Source organism: Typopeltis vanoorti, chromosome 3 (assembly GCF_054136105.1).
Source record: "Typopeltis vanoorti isolate ZY-2024b chromosome 3, IOZ_Tvanoo_1.0, whole genome shotgun sequence".
Lineage (NCBI taxonomy): Eukaryota > Metazoa > Arthropoda > Arachnida > Uropygi > Thelyphonidae > Typopeltis > Typopeltis vanoorti.
Window position 1 is genome coordinate 59,116,263 of NC_143551.1, and position 24,441 is coordinate 59,140,703.

At 35.8% G+C, this 24,441-nt stretch overlaps 1 protein-coding gene across 1 annotated transcript in view; it reads left to right on the forward strand.

Annotated features, from left to right (window-relative positions):
- The window catches only part of r (carbamoyl-phosphate synthetase 2, aspartate transcarbamylase, and dihydroorotase rudimentary), a 489,668-nt gene that overhangs the window by 81,776 nt on the left and 383,451 nt on the right, over positions 1-24,441 (forward strand). Inside the window, exon 7 of the mRNA XM_090390424.1 lies at positions 24,128-24,302. Coding sequence (XP_090246550.1) covers positions 24,128-24,302 — 175 coding nt within the window. The remainder of the gene's footprint in view (positions 1-24,127; positions 24,303-24,441) is intronic.

Consider the following 24,441-nt stretch of genomic DNA (forward strand, 5'->3'; position numbering starts at 1 on the left):
ATTCTTTCTCTTATCATTCAGTTTCTTTTGGCTAATGCAATCATATTGTCCATTTGTTCTTACTACTGCTTATAGCACCATTCATGTCACGAATGTTCATTTCTTATTTGCTCACCTAGCACATCAAGATATCCTGTACTTTTTGATACTTCCTCTTCTCATATGTTGTCTCTCTTTTTTTTTTTTTTTTTTTTTCCCACTACCATTGAGTATTATGAAGTGTTCCTTGAAGTTGTGAATTTTTTGGGCTGCCCTCTTATGCTCATTCTTCTACTACTTATGTATTACCTATTCCACTACATTTCTCATTACACGTACAATCTTCCATATTATCACTTGTAATTTGGTTGCTTTTATTCACTCTCACTGACAGTTTTGTTGCTATTATCTCTAATGATAATCGCAACAAAAATTTGTGAACTTACTTTAGAAACACTTTTTACACAGTATTCTGCTTTTAAATCACAAACCATTCACCTTCACTCATTGGAGTACATTTCACACATCCTACGCTTCATGAAGTTCCTTATATCATGCTACTTAAAGAAGAATTTAGGTGGCATTATTCTGGCTGGTTCTTTCTGATGCCATGTATCATCCTATTACTTTATAGCACTCTGCATACATGTACACTGTATATCTAAAACTATCCTGACACAAATTAGAAATCAATAGCACTAATCTTTTTGGCAATCATTATCTTCTTTGGCTTATCCACCTACCAACTGTTAGAGATGTTAGATCTGTAGCATATTCTTTAAACCAATAAAATCAGTTTAAGGAACATTACCTACCTATGCTGTGACGTATTCACTTTCGAATAGTTCTTCCTTGTGAATAAGTTAATATTGCAAAATGGGGAAAAATGATGAATTATGTTGTGCATCAAAACATTGCTTCACCATTTAATGCCATACTTTGCAACACATGTTTAATCATTTTTACTGTGATACAGTAACTCATATCTTGCCACACATTTTAGTCCTATTAGCCATACATTAGTCATAAACTGGCACTTTTACTGACTAGTTACTTTGATGCCAAGGCTGGCAGCCAACAAATACTTGTCTGCTTTTAAGACTTCAACTCTGGTCCTGGTCAGCAAATCTCCAACAAGTAGGTCATGAGTTTAAATCTCACTGTTGCTGTACATGTCTGTATTAGTATTATATGTCGGCCTGGTGGCTGAGTGGTTAGCGTATCCACTCTCCAGCCAAAAGGCTGCAGGTTCGAATCCTGCCATGGGCATGGATGTTTGTCTGTGAAAATACTAGTGGTGGCAGTCGGCAGTAGATGGCATTGGTGTAGATGGCGAAGGTAGTTATGATTGGTAGAGACGGAGAGTTGTAGAGAAAGTACCCTCCTTCGACGAGTCTTTGGACTCCCTGAACGTGTTATATAATAATTATATTGCATTACTTCCAATCCTCCATGGAGTCAGAAGACTCATCATGAGAGGTGAAACTCTCAAAGATCATTATCATACCTTGCCTTGAACACATTCATTGTTGGAGTACTCACCATCCACTCTGATAGTACATTTCATTTATTCACCACTTGACACACAAAAAAAATATTCTTTTCACTTCTTTATTCCCATGACCTTTGTACAGTCCCAGGAATGACCTATCATTCTTGCATCACCCATATCCTGCGCAGTAATTCCCCTTTGTCTATTCGGCAGGCTCCTCTCACCAATTTCATCATCATCATACGTATCAAGGATTTAGGCCTAGTATGGCTTGTTCCGGCCTTAGAAGTCATCGTTGAATCGTTTAAGAGGACGTCCTGGTTTTCTTTTTCCTAATGGTTTGTTTTGGTAATCATTCTGTGAACGTATTCCATCCATCTATGTTTATATTTTTTAATTTTTTCAATTACTGGTTCTTGGTTTAATTCTTTCATATCTTCGTTTCTTTTGTGATCAAATAGGGTATACTTTGCAGTTTTTCTCATAAACTTCATTTCTACTGTTGTTAATCTTTGTTTGTCTTTTTGTTTTATTGTCCAGATTTCGCTTCTATACATTAAGACCGGTAGGGCTAATGTATTGTATACTTTTAGCCTGGTTTGTTTTTGAACTAGGTTTGGTTTAAATATAGAGTTAATTACTCCTGTTATTTTTAAATATTTTGCAATTTTTATGTTTATATCTTTTCCATTTTCATAAGTGATCATACATCCTAGGTAGTTAAATGAATTCACCTGATCTAAGATCTTGTTATCTAATACTATTTTAGTTCTTTAAAGGATATTGTCCTTTAAAGGCCATAGTTTTTGATTTTTCTGTTGATATTATCATACCATAATCTTTGGATATCTCATTTAGATTTAAAATAGCTTTCTATAAGTTATCTTCAGAATTTGTAATTATTATTTGGTCGTCTGCAAAGAGGAGAGTGTTTAAGTTAACTGTAGGTGAAAGTTTAATTCCTTGATGTAAATTTTTACTCCATTTTATTATTTCATTTAAGTAGATATTAAAAACAGTTGCTGAGAGGGGACATTCCTGTCGGACCCCTTGGTTTATCTCTCTTGTATATGATAGCTCATGATTTAATCTTATTTGTATTTGATTATTTTCATATATACTTGTGACAGCTTTTAGGATATTATTTGGTTTTTGTCTTTTTTTTTAATATGTTAAATAATGTTTCTTTTAACTTTGTCAAATGCTTTTTCAAAGTCAATAAATGCAATATGTGTTTCTAAATTATATTCTCTTCTTTTCTCTATTATTAATTTTAGGCAGAAGGCTGGGTCTATACATGATCGTCCTTTTCTAAATCCATTTTGTACCTCTAGAATAAAGTTTTCGGAATATTTCATTAGTTTGTTATTTAAGATTCTGCTGTATATTTTGTAACATGAATTTAGTATACCGATAACTCTATAGTTTTTAGGGTCATCTCTATTACCTTTCTTAAAGATAGGAATCACAATTGCTTTTTTCCATTCTATTGGGGGGATACCAGTTGAGTAAACTTTATTTAAAAATAATAAGAGTCTTCCTTTGAATCTTGTTCCTGCGTATTTATATAGTTCTGAACCTAGCTTATCTTCTCCAGGTGATTTTCCGTTTCTTGTTTCTTTCAGGCTGATTTCTAATTCTTCTTCAGTTATGTCCTTTTCATTTTCGTTAATTGTTTGCCAGTTGTCTTTTTTAAAATATTTGTCTATCCACAGTTCTGTGTAATAATTTAGAAATTCTTCTAATTTCAATTCAGTGTTTAATTTTATGTTTTCTTTGGTATCTGCATTAAGGTGTTTCAAAATCTTATATACATTGGGTCTTATTTTATATAAATCATGTTCTAAATTAGAAACAAATTTATTCCATGATTCTCTGTCTTTTTCTGACTTCTCTTTTAGCTATGGCTCTTATTCTTTTATATTCTATTTCATCTTCTAATCTTTTACTGCTTAACCATTTGTGATAATCTTCTTTTTTCTTTTTGATTATTTCTTTGATTGTATCATCCCAGATCTTCAGTTTTTTTCTTTTATTGAATTTTTTGGTCTTTCCTAAACTTTCATTTGCTGCTGCATTTAGTATCGTTCTTATATTAAGCCATTCTATTTCTATTTCTTCATTTTGTTTTATTTTATCTAGATACTGGTTAATTCTTTGTTCATATAGCCATTGTACATTTGTGTCATTCAATAGTCTAGTTCTATAAACAAATGTTTCAATTTTTCTTTCTGTTCTTGTTACTTGTAGCCATTTAGGTGGTAATCTTAATTTTATTTTAACAAGGAAGTGGTCACTGCTTATTTCATATCCTCTGTGAACTCTAACATCTAGTGAATATTTTGATGTCTTTTCATTTAATATGAAGTAATCTAATATTAATTTCCATCCTCTTGCTGCCCAAGTATATTTATGTATGTCTTTATGTTTATAGAAGGAATTCATTATTTTTAGGTTATTATAAACTTCAAAGTCAATCAATTTTTTATCATTTCTGTTTAGAGTGTGTTCTCCATGTATTCCTATATTATTATTAATTTTCGTGTTTCCAATTCTTGCATTTAAGTCTCCTGCTAAAATTATGTAATCATTTTTATTTATTTTATTATATATGTTTTGTAGCTGATTATAAAAATCAATATTTTTATAATCAGTATTTTACAATCAATATTTTTATCCTTCTCTTCCTTCTTCTGGGGCATATAAACCAATTATTGTTAAATAGCCTCTATCTATTTTTATTCTAGCTTCTATTATTCTTTCATTCCATAATTTATAATGTTTTAACTGTTTTGAAAGGAAGTTATGAATCCAAATCATGACTCCTGCTTGTGCTCTTTGGTCTCTGTCAACTCCACTGTATATCACATTAAAATTTTCAGTTCTCATAGTTCCTTTTAATTTCTTTTTTGTTTCAGTGATTACTGCTATTTTAAAACTTCTTTCATTTAATAACTGGTCTAATTCTATTTCTTTATATGCTATTCCTCTTACATTCCAGTTTGCTATGTGTATTATATTTTGTCGTTTCCATTTTCGCTTTCCCTTTTCCATTCCAGGGTCGTTTCCCATAGATTCAATCCGATCATCTTTTTCTGTCAGCTTACAAGTATGGTTATGTTCTCCATGTCAGGGGACTAGCCTGACGATGGAATAGTTCAGTGGTAGGGCTGCTATCTTAAGGCTTCTGAACTCTCCTTCTTCCAAATTTAAACCCATAGGAGGAATAGGGTATATTGAAGGGGAAAGGGTAGATTATAGAAGAAATATAGTAAGGTTTATAGAGAGGACATAGTAGTAAGGCCAGAAATGAAAAGACCCCATGGCCCTCGAGTACTCTAATAGCACAAGGGTCATAAAGTAAGAAGAGTTGGCTGATAAGGCCTTATAGGAAAGATTAAAGTAAGTGGGTCTTCCTCAAAGTAGAAGAAGGAGAGGATAGATCCAGCTAGGGGTCCATGGGAGTGCCGCTTCCCTTACAATCAAGATGATTGCCCCTTATGGCCCTGTTGGTCCACGAGTCCTTATTCAGTATATTCGGACCATCCCACCATATATATATATATAAACACGCACGTGCATGTGTACACACATACACACGCACGCATGCACACGGTGGGCTCCCCTATCCGCCACCCAGGGGACACTCTCTAGGGGTTACAGGGTCCCCTGAGAGCTCTCACCAATTTATACATCTCAATCATATCACCTCTCCTTCTTTCTCTTATTGCCCAGCTCTGAAGACCACATTCCCTCAGTCTCTCCTTATATTCAATATTCCATAGTTCTGAGACAGTCTTAGTTAGTTGCCTCTGCACTCTCTCCAGTTTTTCCTTATTACAAATATAGCTAGGTGACCAGATCTGTTCACAGAAATCCAAATTAGGCCTAATTAGTGCAGCATCTTTTGCATTGTAGCAAAAGATGCTGCACTAATTATCCAGCAATTTTCTGGATAACTTACACATTCATGGTGTCTCCTAAACTTCACTTCCCTATCCACCAATATAATATCCCCAGATCTCTTACCTTCTCCACCTTCTGAAACAAAGTTTCTCCCAATATGGTAAACTTCATTCCATCTTCTCTGGCCAAAAGTGTATAACTTAGGCACACTGAAATCACATCCCCATTCTTGATGAAATCACTAACCTATTCAAATCCTCTTGTGACAACAGCACATCAGAACTTTCTGACATTGCTCTTCTTAATTAAGCATCATCAGCAAACAACTGAATATTAGTGTTCCCAGAATTGAATCCCGTAGCATCCCACTTGTCACCTTTCTGAACACTGTACTTCCATACACAACTTGCTTGTTCCTATCAGTCAACCATCCCTGTAACAAAGCTATCAACCAACTATCCATCTCCATCCTGCTGAATTTCTACAGTAGTTTATCATGCAGTACTTGACTGGATGCTTTAGCAAAGTTCAAATAAATCACCATGTTGGTCTTTCTTCTGTCCAGTACACTAGTCATCCTATTACAAAATGCAACCATGTGAGAAAGAAATGAAAGGGGAGACAGACTGGAGTTTTGCAGAAAACACACAAATTGATAGTGACTAACACCTGGTTTCAACAACATGAGAGAAGACTATACTTGGAGAGCACCTGGACAGAGAGGTGAAGAAATCAGATTGATTATATATTAATTAACTCAAGATATAGAAATGTAATAAAATATGCAAAAACTTATCCTGGAGCAGACTGCAATAGTGACCATAACCTGCTCACAGTTAAAGTAAAAATCAGATTAAAACGAATAAAGAAAATGCAACTAGAAAAATAAGAATTGATGAACTAAAAGAAAAAATATCAGCGAGAAATATCAAGCTGAACTAGAAAATAAGATTAGCAGTATTAATACTGCTAGAAGTAATCTGGACCGATCCAAGAGAGAAAATCAAGGAATATGCTAAAGGTCTTCCTGGTGAGGCAGAGAGGAGAGGAAGTAAGCCCTGGATTACTGAGGAGGTGATAGAAAAAAATGGATGAAAGAAGAAAATGAAAGAATAGGAACAGCAATGAAGCCCAATTCAAGTATAAAGAAATCAATAAACAAGTAAAAATTCTGGCTAAAAAGGCAAAGGAAGAATGGCTCAATCAAGTCTGCAAGGAAATAGAGGAAAATGATACAGCAAAGGATATGAGAAAGGTCTATGAAGACCTGAACTTGATTTCAGGGAAGAGAAGGATGAAAGAGGAAAGATTTTGTTGGAAAAAAATTAAAAAATTATAAGATGGAAGAAGTATGTTACAGTACTTCATGTAGATGAAGATAATTTGGAATGTAATCAGATAGAAAATGATGATGCCCCAGAAATTAAGAAATGGGAAACTGAAGCAGCCATTAAAAGAATAAAGGATAGGAAAGTTCCAGGAGTGATGATATTCAAGGAGAGTTACTGAAGGCATTGGGAAAGGAAGGAATAAAATTTCTATCCATCTTTAATAGAAGTCTGGAGGAGGATCGAATACCTAAAGACTTCGTAAGATCTATTTTTATTCCTATTCCCAAGATTACAGGAACGATGGATTGCAGCAAGCACAGAACTATCAGCTTGATTAGCCAAGTTGCAATAGTCCTAATCAACATAATATATAGAAGAATGGAACAGATGATAGAGAGAGAGAGAGAATTAAATGAAGCATAGTTTGTTTCAGGGGAACCAGGGAAGCTATCACAACACTACTGATATTGGGGGAAAGAATGATCAAGTGCAATAAAGATTTATATCTGTGCTTTGTGGACTATGAAAACGCTTTTGATAACGTTAATCACTGTTTTATTTGATATTTTGCATAAAATAGGAATAGATAAAAATATGAGAATTTTGTTCAGAACATACAAAACTCAAGAAGCCAGGGTCAGATTTGAAGGAGCGGATACTGAATTGATCCCCATAAGAAAGGGTGTGGGATGTCCCCATTCCTTTTTAATCATGTTGGAGGCTTAATGGATTTTTTACAACACTCAAAAAGAATTAAAATAGAATTTAATACTTCCTATATTTCATCCTAGTCACTAGGACATCTACAGGGATTACAAAAACAATTAATGTAACATGCACACACAAATCTTACAATACTAAGCCCAACCACGTGGGTGACACTAAAGTCCTATCTGGGTGGAGCGCCCTCTAAGGGCGGTGGCCTGGAATGTAAGGTGGGAACTCTGGTGATGAGTGTTTCCCAAATCTTCAGAAGCTTAATGCAACTGTATTTATTAAGATTTGGTTGGTTTCTGAGAGCTGCTGCTGCTGCTTCTAAGAAAAGTCTCTCTTTCTTGAATTTGCTGTGGTGGAGCATGGTGGTGTCCAAAACATGGTCAGCAGCCTGAATGGCCATAGTTGTGTTTACAGATGTAGGACTTGTGTTCCTCCAGGCGGATGGATGCTGATCTGCCTGTCTGTCCAAAGTTCGCCAGCTTACAAGAACAGGGTACTTTGTAAACTCCAGGCAGTGAGAGAGGAGGGAGCTGATCTTTTGTAGAAGTATTTTAATTCTTTTTTTGAGTGTTGTAAAATATCCATTAAGCCTCCAACATGATGTCCTCACAGCACTTAAGCCTCTACACACAAATTCCTTTTTAATGTCTATAGTGAATGTATGATAAGGGAGGCCTTGGAAGATCTGAAGGATGGAATCAAGATAAACGGGCAGATGACATTGTACTTATGACCGAAACAGCGGAAGGCTTGCAAAGAATTTTGAACAGACTGAACAGAATTGGAAATGAGAGATATAAAATGAAAATAAACATTCAGAAGACAAAGTAATCAAGATTTCAAGGAAAGGAAATGATGGGATGGAAATCACTTTGAATGGACAAAGAATAGAAAATGTAAAAAGCTTTGAATACCTTGGAAGTTGGGTAACAGAAGACAATAGATCTGATTATGAAATTAAGAACAGAATTAAAAAAGCAAAAGCAGCGTTTTTCTAAATATACCACATATTAGGAAACAGAAATCTGAACAAACAGTTAAAAGTAATAATCTTCAAGACATTGATCTGGAGCATGGAGACATGGATATGAGTCCTGGACAATCAATAAGGAGATGAGTGACCGATTGAATGCATTTGAAATGTGATGCTTGAGAAAAATGGGTCGTATCAGCTGGGCTGAAAGAGTGAACAATGAAGAGGTTCTTAAAAGATTCAAAATGAAAAGACTATATGGCTATTATCCAAAGAAGAAAAATAGCATTTGCAGGAGACATTTGATGAGGGATTCTTCTGGAGAGCTTCCCAGAATAGTATTGCAGGGGATGGTGGAGGGAAGGAGAGGAAGACCCAGACTGCAATGGAAAGACAACATCAAAGATTGGACAGACAAGAATCTTACAGAAGCAATAGATAGAGAGGCATGGAAGCGGACTGTTCATCAGCTGCAACCCTCTTAAAGAGGCGGCCACAGGATTAGATTAGATTAGATTAGTCTCTCTCCTGTCCAGTACACTAGTCATCCTATTATAAAATGTAACCATGTTGCTAAAGCATGCCTTCCCTTTAACAAAAGATTTTCATTCTCATCAATCCAGGTTTGTATTCTGTCTCTAACCAGCCTCTCTAACATCTTCATAACTACACTTTGATATACACACTAGCCTATAGTTTGATACTACTGACTTGGATTCTTCCTTGTGGCACTATTTTTCCTCCTTTAAACTCTTCTGGGACTGTTCCTGTTGCCAGCCTTTGTTAAACAACCAAGTCAAGGGCACTGTCAGGTCTTTTGCACATTCCCATAATATATGTGGTGATATCTCATTCAGTCTCACAGCTTCATTGGCATGAAGGTTATTTAATATTTTAAACACTTTCCCACTCTTGAACTGTTAATCTTTTGTCCTCCTCCTTATTGCTATTCAACACTAATCTTAGCTCCTACTTGAAATACACAAATGAAATACTCGTCGAACATTTTCTCTATATCTAAAGTCAGTCTTTAACTATAGAATTCTCTAAGATTTTGCTTTACTGCTTCAACTGATCTTTTTACATGCTAATTTCTTTCCGTACTACATTTATTACCTTCTTAGCCTATACTCGTCATGTTTCTGAGGGGTATCGCTTCAGAAGCATGAGGAAGTGCCTGCATAATTTCTCAATACATCCATTTCTCTCCTACTTTATTTATTTCCAAACCTTAGGAATTCAATCTGACTTTGCCATGAGTGATTCTGCACTAAGTCTCAGGCACTGCTGATATCTTTCCCCTTCAGTTGATCAAGCCACTTGGCATCATCAGTCTGTTTTCTTAATTTATCATAGTCATCTGTTCTGTAATTTGACCCATCTCATGTTCTGTGCAGCTTGCACCTGGCTTGCCACTCCCCATGTTAAAACCATGATCCCTAATCAGTGACGTCTTGGTGACATCTTCTATTATCATTGTATGAGATAATATTATTAAATCTAACACTAAGTTCCATGTGTTGCTTCAGGAATGAAGGTTAAGTCCAAAATTAATCATTAGCAGTCTAGTCAATGTAGGAACAGAGGAGAGTAGATTGTTCTTCTTGGCTCTGCATATGTCATCATCCCACACATTATTTACTAAGGGCTGATGACCCATCTATGTGTAGGAAATGTAACACCTGTCTTACCATTCATCATTCTGATGGAGTGTGAGCACTTCACTCAAGAGAGAAATTACAAATTTACTTATCTGGCCGATAGCCAGTTGTTATCTGACTTGGACAGATTGCATGATGTGTTTGGATTTTTAAAAGAATGTTAATTTATTCAAAGGCATTTGATTATGGATTTGTGTGTATGTGTATATATATGTGTGTATATATATAAACAGTAATGCGTTGAAAACAGTGTGTGTGTATATATGTATATGTTAATTAGTTTAAATGACTGATACCGAGAGATAAAAGAGGTGACATGGTTTATTTAAAAAGATTTTACTTACTTAGTCAACTAGTTTCATTGAATGGATCAACTTCTTTAGGCATCACAATCGAAGAAATATACAAAAAATAACAGACTTAAAAATTGCATTAATAGTACTAGTACAAAAGACAGTAGTATATTTTGAAAACAGTAATGCGAGCTTGACTTCCAAATAAAAGTTGACTACGTGCTGTCACGAGTGCACCAGTATTGAACAGAGGCAATGTGTTTGTCAGAGAGATTGAAACTTAGACTGTTATTGATATGGGAAGAATCTAAGGTAATTTCTCTAGATTCGATAATCTTTCTTTCAAGTTTATCATAGCAAATATGGATATTAGAAGTTTGTGTCCAGTCCACAATGTGTTGGCTCCTTCATCTGAGTTAACAGAAAAAAGAACGTGGCTAGAGACAGTGCTGGTCCTATCTAGTCCTGTTGTTGTAGGAAATATCTCTACGGTGTTCTTCCATACGCAAAAGGATGGATTTAGCAGTTTGGCCATACTATGGCTTTCCACAATCGCATAAAATCTTGTAGACTCTTGGAAACTGAGTGGGAAGATGTTTCTCTTTAGGTTTACTTAGTATGGAGCGAAGTTTTGGGAGCGTAGAGAAGCAAGTTCTGAAGCTAAATTTCTTGAGAACTTTAGCTAGTTTTGGTGAAAGAGAGCTGATGTAAGGCAAAGAAATAAAGGCTCTGGGGAAAGAGGGATCTTCAGAAGCAGTTGAGTGATGGAGAGAAATAAATTTATCAATCTTATTAGGAGAGAAACCATTATTAATAAGTCTTTTTAAGAAAAAGGAGTTCATTTTCAATTTCTGTTTCTTCTGTATGTAAAGATTTGGTCCGGTGTGCTAAGGTGAAAATAATACCAAATTTTTGCAGTTCGAAGGTAAAAGATTTTTTTATGAAACTTGTTTAGGTTGTCCAAAAATAAATTGAGCTTCTTGACGCAGTCTTCCCAGATGAATAATATATCATCTATATAACGATACCAAAATTTTGGTTTAAGGGGGAAGGAGTTAATAGCTTTTTCTTCAAAATCGTTAAGAAATATATCTGTGAGAATCGGAGAGAGTGGGCTGCCAATGGCCAGACCTGAGTTTTGTAAGTAGATCTTATTGTGATATTTGAAGTATCCTGCCTTTATGCAATGGGAGAGTAAAGCAAAGAGTTCTTTGGATAATTTCTTCTTAAGAAGATTGAGCACTTCTTGAGCAGGCACATTTGTGAAGAGAGAGACAATATCGAAACTAGCCATTAAATCTGTTTTTTAAGTTTGATGTCCTTGATTTTTGATACAAAATCAGCAGAGTTTTTAATATGAGAAGAGAAAATTCCAGAAAGATTTCTTAAAGTTGTGAGGTATTTAGAAAGGTTGTAGGTAGGTGAGTGTATGCCTTCAACTATTGGTCTGAGTGGGAAGTTTGCCTTGTGTATCTTGGTGAGACCATATAATCGTGGAATTAAAGGATGAAGTGACCTAAGTGAAAGGCAGATGTTTCTTGGTAACTCCAAGGTGATTTTTAGTAAATTATTGTCATATTGTGCAATTCTATTATAGGGTCACTATTTAGTTCAGAATAAGTATTACTGTTTTTGTATGGAAGCCATTTTCACCATAAATCATGCTAGACCACATTTCTTACTCTGAAAGAGCAGCTATTAAGTCCTTAAAAAATAATAATGACATCGTTATTCTACCTGCTGACAGAGGGAATGCAATTGTCATCTTAGACAAGTCTGATTACCATAATAAAATTTTGGAACTTTTAAACAGTGATACTTACTCTGAACTAAATAGTGATTCTACAGTTGAATTGCACAATAGGACTAATAATTTACTAAAAACCACCTTGGAGTTACCAAGAAACATCTGCTTTTCACTTAGGTCACTTCATCTTTTAATCCCATGATTATATGGTCTCCCCAAGATACACAAGGTAAACTTCCCACTCAGACCAATAGTTGAAGGCATACACTCACCTACCTACAACCTTTCTAAATACCTCACAACTTTAAGAAATCTTTCTTGAATTTCCTCTTCTCATATTAAACACTCTGCTGATTTTGTATCAAAAATCAAGGACATCAAACTTAAAAACAGATTTAATGGCTAGTTTCGATATTGTCTCTCTTCACAAATGTGCCTGCTCAAGAAGTGCTCAATCTTCTTAAGAACAAATTATCCAAAAAAACTCTTTGCTTTACTCTCCCATTGCATAAAGGCAGGATACTTCAAATATCACAATAAGATCTACTTACAAAACTTGGGTCTGGCCATTGGCAGCCCACGCTCTCTGATTCTCGCAGATATATTTCTTAACGATTTTGAAGAAAAAGCTATTAACTCATCCCCCTTAAACCAAAATTTTGGTATCCTTATATAGATGATATATTCCTCATCTGGGAAGACAGTGTCAACAACCTCAATTTATTTTTGGACCACCTAAATAAGTTTCATGAAAAAATCTCTTTTACCTTTGACCTGGAATCTGACTGCCTTCCCTTTCTAGGTCTGAAGCTTACCAGATGTTCTGAAAGTATTAAAATCTCAATTTTTAGAAAACCTACTCATACTGACTGATACCTTCATGCTTCTTCCCATCACTATCCTCCACAAAAATTTGGTATTATTTCTGCCTTAGCACACCAGGCCAAATCTTACTTACAGAAGAAACAGAAATTGAAAATGAACTCCTTTTTCTTAAAAAGAATTTTATTAATAATGGTTTCTCTCCTAATGAGATTAATAAATTTCTTTCTCTCCGTTACTCAACTGCTTCTGAAGATCCCTCTTCCCCCAGGGCCTTTATTTCTTTGCCTTACATCAGCTCTCTTTCACTAAAACTAACTAAAATTCTCAAGAAATTTTAGAACTTGCTTCTCTATGCTCCCAAAACTTTGCTCCATACTTAGTAAACCTAAAGAGAAACACCTTCCCACTCAGTTTCCAGGAGTCTACAAGATTTTATGTAATTGTGGAAAGCCATAGTATGGCCAAACTGCTAAATCCATCCTTTTATGTATGGAAGAACACTGTAGAGATATTTCCTACAACAACAGGACTAGATAGGACCTGCACTCTCTCTCTCTCTCTAGCCACGTTCTTTTTTTCTGTTAACTCAGATGAAGGTCGCCAACACATTGTGGACTGGACACAAACTTCTAATACCCATGTGTGCTATGATGAACTCAAAAGAAAGATTGTTGAATCTAGAGAAATTACCTTAGATTCTTCCCATATCAATAACAGCCTAAGTTTCAATCTCTCTGACACACACACATGCATTGCCTCTGTTCAATACTTGCGCACTCGTGACAGCACGTAGTCAACTTTTATTTGGAACTCAAGCTCGCATTACTGTTTTCAAAATGTACAAGTGTCTTTTGTACTAGTACTGTTAATGCAATTTTTAAGTCTGTTATTTTTTGTATATTTCTTTGATTGTGATACCGAAGAAGTTGATCCATTCAGCTAAACTAGTATCTTTTTAAATAAACCATGTCACCTCTTTTATCTCTCGGTATCAGTCATTTAAACTAATTAATAATATTTTCTATCGAGTAAAAATGAACAATCATAATATATATTGGATACTGCATTGTAAATACAAAACTTTGTACACATATTTTATACTTTTCATTATTTTATCTCCTTGTAACTATTTATTCATCGTAACTTAGGGCTGCCATATTTTGGGAAACCCAATACCGAGGCATGGGTGACCAAAAGAATGATGAGGCTTTATGCCATGAAATGCCATAGTTATTTTGGCAGTGCTAACTTTTCTTTCATTGCTGGTATTTGGCTTTACAAAATAAGTATCAGTTGGAATTGGAACTCTAAATACTCAATTTGAGTTTCTGAGTGTTAATGTGTTGTGTGATATCTGATCGTCCCCCATCTGCAATACTAAACATTCATCTACAGATTTTGCCAACTTCATCGTTATGTTTCCTTTTGCAGTAAAATTCCATTCTTTCGAATAATCATCGTTAAAAGCGCACTTTTGTTTTGACATTGTTAAAGGCTTGAGGAAAGAAACAATTTAATTTACCTTTTGTATAATTAATAAAGAAAATATAATTTATCTTTAATTATATATTTTATGTATTAACCAAATATCGCACATTCGAAAGAGGTGATATATTATTTTTTAATAATTATTGAAATAATATCCACATACTGTACAGATACTGCACAAAGTCCAAATAAGAACTGTTTGAAAATACAATATATCTCTACAGAATTATAAATAAAATGCTTATACTAAATAAAAAGTGACCAATGAAAAAGACAGTTGCTGCCATGCCACTGCCGCCATAAACTGTAAACGCAATTAATTTCCTCGAATTATCAGTTTTTATGACTTACAAATCAATTTAAGTTGGATTATTCAAAAAGAATATTAAATTATAATTACTTAACATAATATATATAATTTTATCTTTTCATTAAAAGTACAGGTCATTAGGCTGTCCCTACAAGTACAATATAGGACGGACAGCAAAATTAATAAAGTACTGGACATCCTGTATATATGGGATGTCTGGCAAGCCTATTGTAACTATTATTTATTTATTTATCTACCAACACCCTATGTACTGCTGTAATCCATGTCATGGTGTAGTGTGACCTTTGCTGGACTTGCACCATTAAACCCCAAATCATTCAATCACTCAAGGAATTAGATCTCCTTACCCACACATTTACTTCTTCCATAGTTAGTCACCCATTATTATCACTCTCTCCTGTCACTCATTACTCTTGTCTCTCTGAACAATTCAGAATCATCTTCCTAAGCATTTCCTGGCTTATCATCTTGCTAAATATCTAAAATTTGTGCTAATCTCATACCGAATGGTCCAGAGCTATTATGTTGTTTTCTTCAGATTCCACATTGAGAGGGCACAACTGTTCTGAAATCATTAGTACTACTCCACCTCCTCCTCTATCTTTTGTCTTTTAAAAAATGCTATAATCATCGCATTCTATTCCTTTGAGAACATACATCATTCTCTGTTAGCATGTCTCACTGACACCAATGATTTTGAGGGCCGACTGACTGTATAAAGGCAGCAAATTCTACACCCTTATTCAATACTCCTTGCAGTGGTGTATAAGCATAATAGTTTTTCCCTTGTTCCCCTTTCCTTTCCATACTTCCTTATCTCATATTTTAAATAATTTGACTCTGTTGCTCCCATTGAGGCCATTCCTATCTTGTCTTCCTTATCTCACACCATTTCTGGCATCTTACTCACAGTCCCACCATAGCACCATCATCATAGATATCTTCACGTTGCAAATGAATTTCATTGTCTGGTGTGAGCCTATCACCATTCAACTTAGTTGAATAAAGTTGCTTGAGAGCATGCCTCAGATTAAGGCTTCTGGATTATCTAATCCTTAGCCTATCAAGAAACACATAATCTGTTTAAGCCCTGTAGGAAATATTTAAAACCCAGTGAGGAACTCTACCTTAATGCATTTCACTGTTATTTGCGAGCAGGAGTAGATGATATTCGACCAGAAATGCTGAAGTATGGTGGTATAAGAGTCTTACAGTGGCTGCACTGGTTACAGGCAAATTCATCGAAAGACAATTCATCGAAAAAGCAATTCGCCGAACGACAATTTAACGAATGGGAGATGGTCCTGCTCTTGGTGGATGGGGGTCCCCATCCTAGTGGGCAACAACACTTTTTCCAGCATACTCGGCTTGATATGGCTCTGGAAGTAGCCATTAATCTGTCAATGTAAAATTTCATATTACAATATATTCCATTTATTTACAACTGGGTTCTGAGTTAAATCAGATCCTATTTGTACCTGCCTCAGCCCATACTTGTTGGTGACTTTAATGGTCTCACTTTGTGGGATAGTGCAGACACGAAGGGATGAGGCTGTATAGTTGAGCATATGCTTGACAGTAATGACCTCTCCCTTCCACAGACATGCCTGTAAGTTCTACAATAAATCTTATAGTCTGCTCTGCTGCTGTTCATGGGGAATGTCAGAGAACATATATGGAACTGATAATTTTCTTGTGATTGCACTATACCCTCACAGGAGCTATGTTCTCCCACACAACGTCCATGTGGAAAATTGACTAGGCTAACTGAAATATTTTATTTCGTCTTGCAAAATTTAATGTTGAAGCAGTCAACTAGACACCTATTGATGAAGTATGTTACAGATTGTATTGTACAGGCAGTAATTGTATTTTACAAACTTCATCTCATTTTCTACTCTATCCAGGGCTATGATGGAATCTAGAGTGCCACCATAAAACAAGATGAGCAAGGGGTATATTTTGCAGATCTCTATCACATCAAATCTCATAGCTTTTAAACATGCTCAGCCCAAAGCACTTATGTTAGATATCAGTCAGGAATGCCTGTGGATTGAGTTTACATCATCTGCTGATGATGAAAGTTATGGGATAAGATCTGAAAAATGCAGGGTAGATAAAGAACATGCCATTCATTTCCCTTGCTGAACGTAAAGCAATTGCAGACCCTTTTAGGGGAAAGCTTTGCTATGATCTCCTACAGCTTCCTATCCTCCTGAATTTTTAATATTGAAAGAATAAAAAGAGAAATGGCTGCTGAACATTTTCTACAAATGCGCAAGATTTATACAATCAACCATTCTTTAAGAAGGAACTAAAAAAGGATCTGTTTACTATCTTTCTCTCTCTCTCATGCCAGTGTGGTAGGGCCTAGTGACATCCATTATCATGATAAAGCATCTACCATCTTCAATATAGATCCTCCAAGTATTCTACAACAGAATACTTGGAGGAGGAGTTTCCAAATTCATGGCATAATTGCAATCACCATTCCAAAATTAGGAAAAGATCCAACAGAAGCTATGCATTACCAACCTATCATTCTTAATCAGCTGTCTTTGTAAGATATTGGAGAAAATGGTAAATTCCAGACTGCTTTTCTGTTTAGAAAAGAACAATCTTTTCTAAACATCCCGTGTGTCCAAAGTATGAGAGGAGTACCTACCTCCTCTCATATTTTGGACACACAAAATGTTCTGTTGAAAAATGACTCTAAGAACACCAGTCTTATATCAACAACAATAAACCTGAAAAATTTTGCCTTACTCATCATGGAGTGGACACTGACCATAGTATCCTCTGATCCAATACTTGCCTCTCATATCTGTGCAGATTTAGATCATCAGATTTCTGACATGTACCCTCAAGGGGGTGTACAGGATATTATGATAGTACTACATGAAAAACTTACATTATTACTAACTTTCTATCTACAATTTTTCTCCAAATAAATCTGTTACCTGTCAGGACTCTAATATTATCAGATCTTATATTTCTGTCTTCTAAGTCACTTTTTATCAATCCATCTGTATCTTGGTCTTCCTCTGGGTCTTTTTTCTGCCAACCTGGCAGAGAACACTTATTTTGCTAATCTTTTCTCTCCGACCATACCACCTTAGATTAGCTCTAACACATTACTGGATGCTAACAATGTCATGTTCTTTCTTAATATCCTCGTTTTTAAATATTGTCATTGATGCCATCTGTTTATGCCCCTAATCTTTCTCAGGATTCTCATGTCTGTGGTCTCTAATCGTTGGTCAAGTGTTTTATTTCTAACCCAGCTCTCCGATCCATAAGTTAAAATTGGTTTGAACACTGTCTTGTATACAGCTAATTTAGCATTTTGACTAATTTCTCTTTTTTAATGTTTATTCAGTTTACTTCCTACCATACCATCTTTGCCAATTCTGTTGTCTGTTTCCATATTTAATTTACCATCTTCACTAAAAATTGTGTCTAGGTAGCTGAAATGTTTTACTTGTTCTATAGGTTCTCCATTTACGATGCAGATTTATGTTTGAGCAATTCTTTAAAGAAAGTGAAGTACTCCTACACCACTCACATTAAATCATAATGGATGCCTTTCTATTGCCAAGATTTAGGAGAGTCTCATACACATAAATGTAACCTTATTTTATTTTGTAACAACCTGCAAGGTGACCCTTCAATACATGGCTCAGCTCTATAAATAGAATTGCCATTAAAACCTTGAAACACAAGCTAAGTTCAGACAAGTGATTTCAAAACTGGATTTTCTACTTTAAGACAGTGTTGTGAAATCGTTTTTTTTTACATTATGACAGATTATTTGGAAAACGATTATCTGTATTAAAGTTTTGGTGATTGGGATAATGAGCATGCAAAGGTGCCTCAAGAACTGCTATTCAAAACATTACAATTTTATGCTATTCAAGTTCAAGATTGGAGTGCTTGCTGTCTTCTGTTAGAGTATGAAAGCTCTGAGAAAAATCGAGTGAACAAATGATGACATAACAGAATCATTTAAAAACGATGTTAGAAGGAAACTTGGCTTTATCATTCAAGAACATGAGAACAAAACTATTATCAGGTGATATGTCAGTTAAACAGAATGGGAAATGCAAGTGTTTTATTCCAGGATAGCTAGAAAAAAGCCCCAAGAAAGAGACTAGGATGTGAAGGTAGTTTGATGCAGGTAATAGTACTTAAGAAGACCATGGTGTAAGATTATTTGAAGATGTGATAAATTATGAATTAGTGTGTCAGAAAATTCTCAGGAAGCTGGTAGTAATTTGAATGTAATTATATAATAGTATTATAATATCCTCTTTAATAAATTTAGTTTAATCCTTTATCCAAGTATAAACTTCCAACATCTTTCTCTATATCCAGAGTAATTCAATAATAAGAGGTGCGCCTGTTTTGCAACTGCTATAGGTAAATATCTTTCTCCTATTGCTTCTGCCTTAGTATCTCAAATTGAAAAGATGGTGGTATCGATAGTTTGGATTTTGATAGTTGATATAAAATGTGATTTAAGGAATTTTGACTAGTTAATTTACTAGTAGTAAATAGTTTTATTACTATAAACAATTGGTTTATTTTCAAAGAGGTCTTTTTTATACACCAAAAAATCAGCTACGTAGGTAAGTCAACAAATTTCAAAACAAGGGTGATACGTTAGGCCTACTGCCTTTAGTATCACCATTGTTTCATTGCTTCATTCACTTCATTAGAAACTGTCTATTATTGTGGTAAGGGAGAGACATGTCCTGCTCTACAGAACAGGGCTCGGGTCAAACCATGAATGCACCATACGAAGAACTTAATTTTAAACAACTTCTGGCAATATTTAAACACGTAGGCAATCTTCTTCACACAAAATGGCCAGGAAAAATTGTAGTTCATGAAATAAAAGAAGTTGATATACAGATGACTCTCATCTCTTAGAACTTCTTCAAGACAGCACCAGCAAAATAGCAACAACTGTTGAGGATAATCTCCTTACAGACCACACTGATTATCAGGAGGTTCGCGCTCGCAAAAAACGCAAAACTGCAGCCTCTGAACCATCCAATGCAGATGGAATGGAAGAAGATGGTCCTGTCCTGCACTTTTCCACCTCCTCAAGGGAAAAGATACCCCTGATTATTCTGCATGAAAAGAATAAATGGATGTCGCTAAGGGCTACAATGTACGACCTACAGATCTCGTACAGCCAAGCGAAGAATGTCACAGACAGTATTAAAATCCAACCCAGGTCAGTGATGATTATTGACAGTTAACCTCTGAATTGAATACCAGAGGTATTCAGTACCACACTTTTTCACTAGGATCAGAAAAAAACCTCAAGGTAGTGATTAGATGTGTATCTGAAGAAGTCACTGCAGATCTACACCAGCAAGATTTACCACCTGTAAAGGTCAGCAGAATGACCAGAAGAGACAGGACTCCAATGCCACTGGTATTAGTAGAGATCAGTCAAACCTACAAGCACATATATGATCTGATGTCCATTGTGGACTGAAAATTACTATAGAACCATTAAGGAAAAGGGCTTCAAGAGGGCAATGCCACAGATGTCAGAAGTTTGGTCATGCCCAGAAAATGTGCAAGGCTGAATTTAAATGCTTGAAATGTGGGGTTAGCCACCTAACAAATACATGCTCTAAGCCAAAATCTACCCCAGCTAAATGTGCCAACTGTGGTGGTCCTCACACTGCCAACTACAGAGGATGTGCACACAATCCAAGAAATAGAAAATCAGAAGGAACATACTCTTCCTCTCTTAGCACACCTACATCAGAGAATACTTCACAGCCTCCTAAAGATCAACATAAAGGGTCAGAAGCCCATCTGCTGAAGTCAGAGGCCCTTAAAAGAACAACTAAGCAACAACAGTCTAGGACATATGCAGATGTAACTCGCCCTAAACAGACATCCCCAGAGCAGCCAACATCACATCCAAATCTGACAGCTATCATTACCTCTTCTTTGGCAAATATGCTGTTGGAGTTTAGCAGATCTGACCCCTTACCATGCTCTACTAATAGATTTCTAAAGGATGCATAAGTCATTATCTCAGTGCTCACTCATGAACAAAAATAAAATAAAAATGCAAACGGATTAAGAGGTAGAATCCTGGAGCTCCGGGAGTTCACCCAAAGGCATCAGCCGGATGTACTCTTGATAAGTGAAGCCCATCTCCGGCCATCAGATAATCCCAAAATAAATGGATACTAGCTGTACAGAACAAACAGATTATCCTACAGAGGAGGCAACACTGCTATTTACATTAAAAATTACATCAATCATCACTCTATAAATATTCCATCTACCACTAATCTTGAGATTACAGGCATAGAAATTCCCATGTGCACGGTGGGCAAACTAAATATTTTTGCAGCATATAATCCTCTGCAAAAAACATTACTGTTTTCAGATCTGAACGCTGTACTGGTCAACAGGGAGCCTGTCATCATGGCTGGTGACTTTAATGCCAAGCATCCTATCTGGAATAGCCGTTCCACAAATAAAAATGGTCACATCCTCGCAAACTACTCTGGATCCAACAATGTTGTTGTGGCAGGCCCCCACACTTGTCTTCCCCCCTCCACTTATATATACCTTGGGATAAGCTATCCAAGATATTCCCAAAATATATTGGTCCTGTACCATTGATTAAATCCACAGAGGAAATTGAAACAGCTATAAAGGATCTAACTAAACAAATCAACACTGCTGTTGCAGCAGTAACTATTTCCAGAACTACCCCAAGATCTAACCACTTGCCAGAAGACGTTATGAACTTGATCAGAGAAAAGAATAGAGCAAGAAAAAGATATCACAACACACGAGTACCTCAAGATAAAAGAATCTTGAACAGATTCAACTCTAGAGATGCCCTCACAGCACACAGAAATCAAATTTAGGAAGGAAAATTGAATTCTATCTCTCCTGATAACCACTCCATATGGAATCGTATCAAAAACATCAAGAATAAAAATACCTCTTCCCTCTCTCCAAACAGATACTGGCCTTATCCATGCCGATGCAGACAAAGCAGAGGCAATAGTAACATCTCTAGAAAAGCAATGCAAACCCTCTTATGACCATCTTGACTTCAATTACATGTACAAGGTCCATCGACATGTCAGATCTTCGCTCAAACTTTCTGTCACATACTCTAGTGACATCACCTGTAGAATTATATGACATAATCAAGAAGCTTAAAAACAAAAAGGCTCCTGGACCTGATGAAATCTCAAACAGGGTGATAAAACTACTACCCTGCACAGCTATTGTGCATCTGACTAACATAATAAACTCCATCTTACACTACAAATATTTTCCTTCCCACAAGGAAACTAGCAGATGTAATCCCAATCCATAAACCTGGAAAAGACCCACGATCACCTCAAAACTACAGACCATTTAGCCTCATCTCCAACTTAGGAAAAATTGCCGAGAAAGTCATTCTCACCAGACTCCAAGAACTAGTGCACAAACTAAACATTCTTCCTGAGGAGTAATTTGGATTCCGTCAATTTCACAGTACTACACAAGTATACAGATTAGTAGAATATGTCACCACAGGATTTAACTGGTGTATGCACTGGCACTGTTTTCCTTGACATAGCCAGTGCATTCGACAAAGTCTGGCACTACGGCTTGCTATATAAAATAACATCTGGAATACCATTGGAAGTGGTTCATCTGATCAGATCATACCTCTATGATAGGCGCATGCAAGTTAAGTTAAATGGCACACTCTCCATACAAAAACGCATCTTGGCTGGTGTCCCACAATGATCACTACTGGCACCCTCTCTTTTCTCCATTTATATGTGTGATATTCTGCACAACCCACTGTCATCTTTCAAAGCCTTATATGCAGATGATACAGCGATATTAGCCAGATCTTTAAAACTGCACCTAGCAATCAAAACTACAGGAAAATCTACTGATAATTGAACAATATTTCACCAAATGGTGACTTAAAATAAATCCTCAGAAGAGCATAGCCATACTGTTCGCCAGAAGATCAATGCTTCCTGCTTGAAACATTCTCCTGTTTAACACAGAAATCCCTTGGCAGTCTGAGATCAAATATCTTGGCATATTGTTGGACTGAAGATTGACTTTCAGCTTCCATATCAAGTCTCAATGTCTAAAGACGTCAAAAATCATTGCACAGCTCTATCCTCTAATAAACAGAAACAGCAAATTGAGCACCAGAATCAAGCTACTTATATATAAATTGATGATTCATCCTATACTCATCTACGCTTCTCCAGCTTGGAGTCATACTGCTAATGCTATCCTCAAACTACGTGTGCAGAATAAATGTTTCAGAATAATCCTGAACGCACCATGGTTCATACGCACTGTGCAACTTCACTGAGACACAGAATTCCCCTATATTTATACCTTCATGCAAACTATAGCAATAAAGTTCTTTTCAATAGCATCTGTACATCCTAATAATCTAATTCAACTAGCTGCAAATTACGACGCAACAGATTACACCAAGTACAAAAGACCGAAAGCTATTTTAAACTGCTACCTCAATGATTAATTCTCAGGGCGAGCAACAGGCTCATTAATATTTTCCTTCTCACAGTCTTCCTCATCAGATAGTGGAGAATATGAAAAGCATCTGCTTCACCCTTTAAACTGATAAAGTTGAACCTTAGTATCTCCATGATTGGGTCTGCCTCCCACTGACAAGTCCTCAATAAAGGTTGAAACCAGTCTGGGTAGTGGCCATTCCCTTAATGCATAGCAGTATACCATATCTGCAAGGAGATGTGCTTTGCATTATGGGAGATACTGAGACAAGGAGTGATGAGAGCTTGGTCCACCTCTGCTCGGAGTTGCCTGGTGTTGCACTACCTTTCCTCTGTCCTGAAGATATTTTCAGCCTCAAACTTTGTTTGCTTACACTTGGATAAAGGATTAAAACTAAATTTATTATATTCTAACCAAGTGAAAAATGAACTTCCAATATTCTCTTTGCTCATTTGAGGGTTCATATCATATTTATTTATTTTTTAATACAAGAATTAAACTGAGTTATCTCATTAAGCTTCTGAGTCAATTGTCCAGCCATGTGGACTCGGTTAAAATTGAGTTAATATAAATGATTTGGAAGATGACTCTTGATAGGAAGTAAGGAAAATCTTAATTTGAGTTCATACACAATAATAGGATAGAATGTGCTTACTGATGATTTGTTTAGTTGAATGATATTTTGGAATGCAATGATGTTGCAAAGAGAATTACTGCATATGTTTAAAGGAATAGAAAAATCAATTCTTTATAAGCATGAATTCTTTAAGTGTTTTATAAAAGATTTGTCCAATATTTAAGAAATTGATTTTTTTTTTTTTTTTTTTTCAGATTTTGATGGTCTTTTTCTGAGTAATGGCCCAGGCAATCCAGAATTATGTGCAAAAACCATCACTCATATTAAAAAATTGCTGACTCAAGAGAAACGACTAAAGCCAATATTTGGAATCTGTCTTGGTCACCAGTTGCTTGCATTAGCTGTTGGAGGTAGGACGTACAAGATGATGTAAGTGTTATTTACTGCGATTTTCGTCATCAGTGCCATGGATCCAATGCTCTTTTGTATCTGATACATTTTCACTTTTTCCATTGCCATGTGACACAAGTTGTTTCCTCCTAATCATTTTTTGCATTAGATTCTCTTC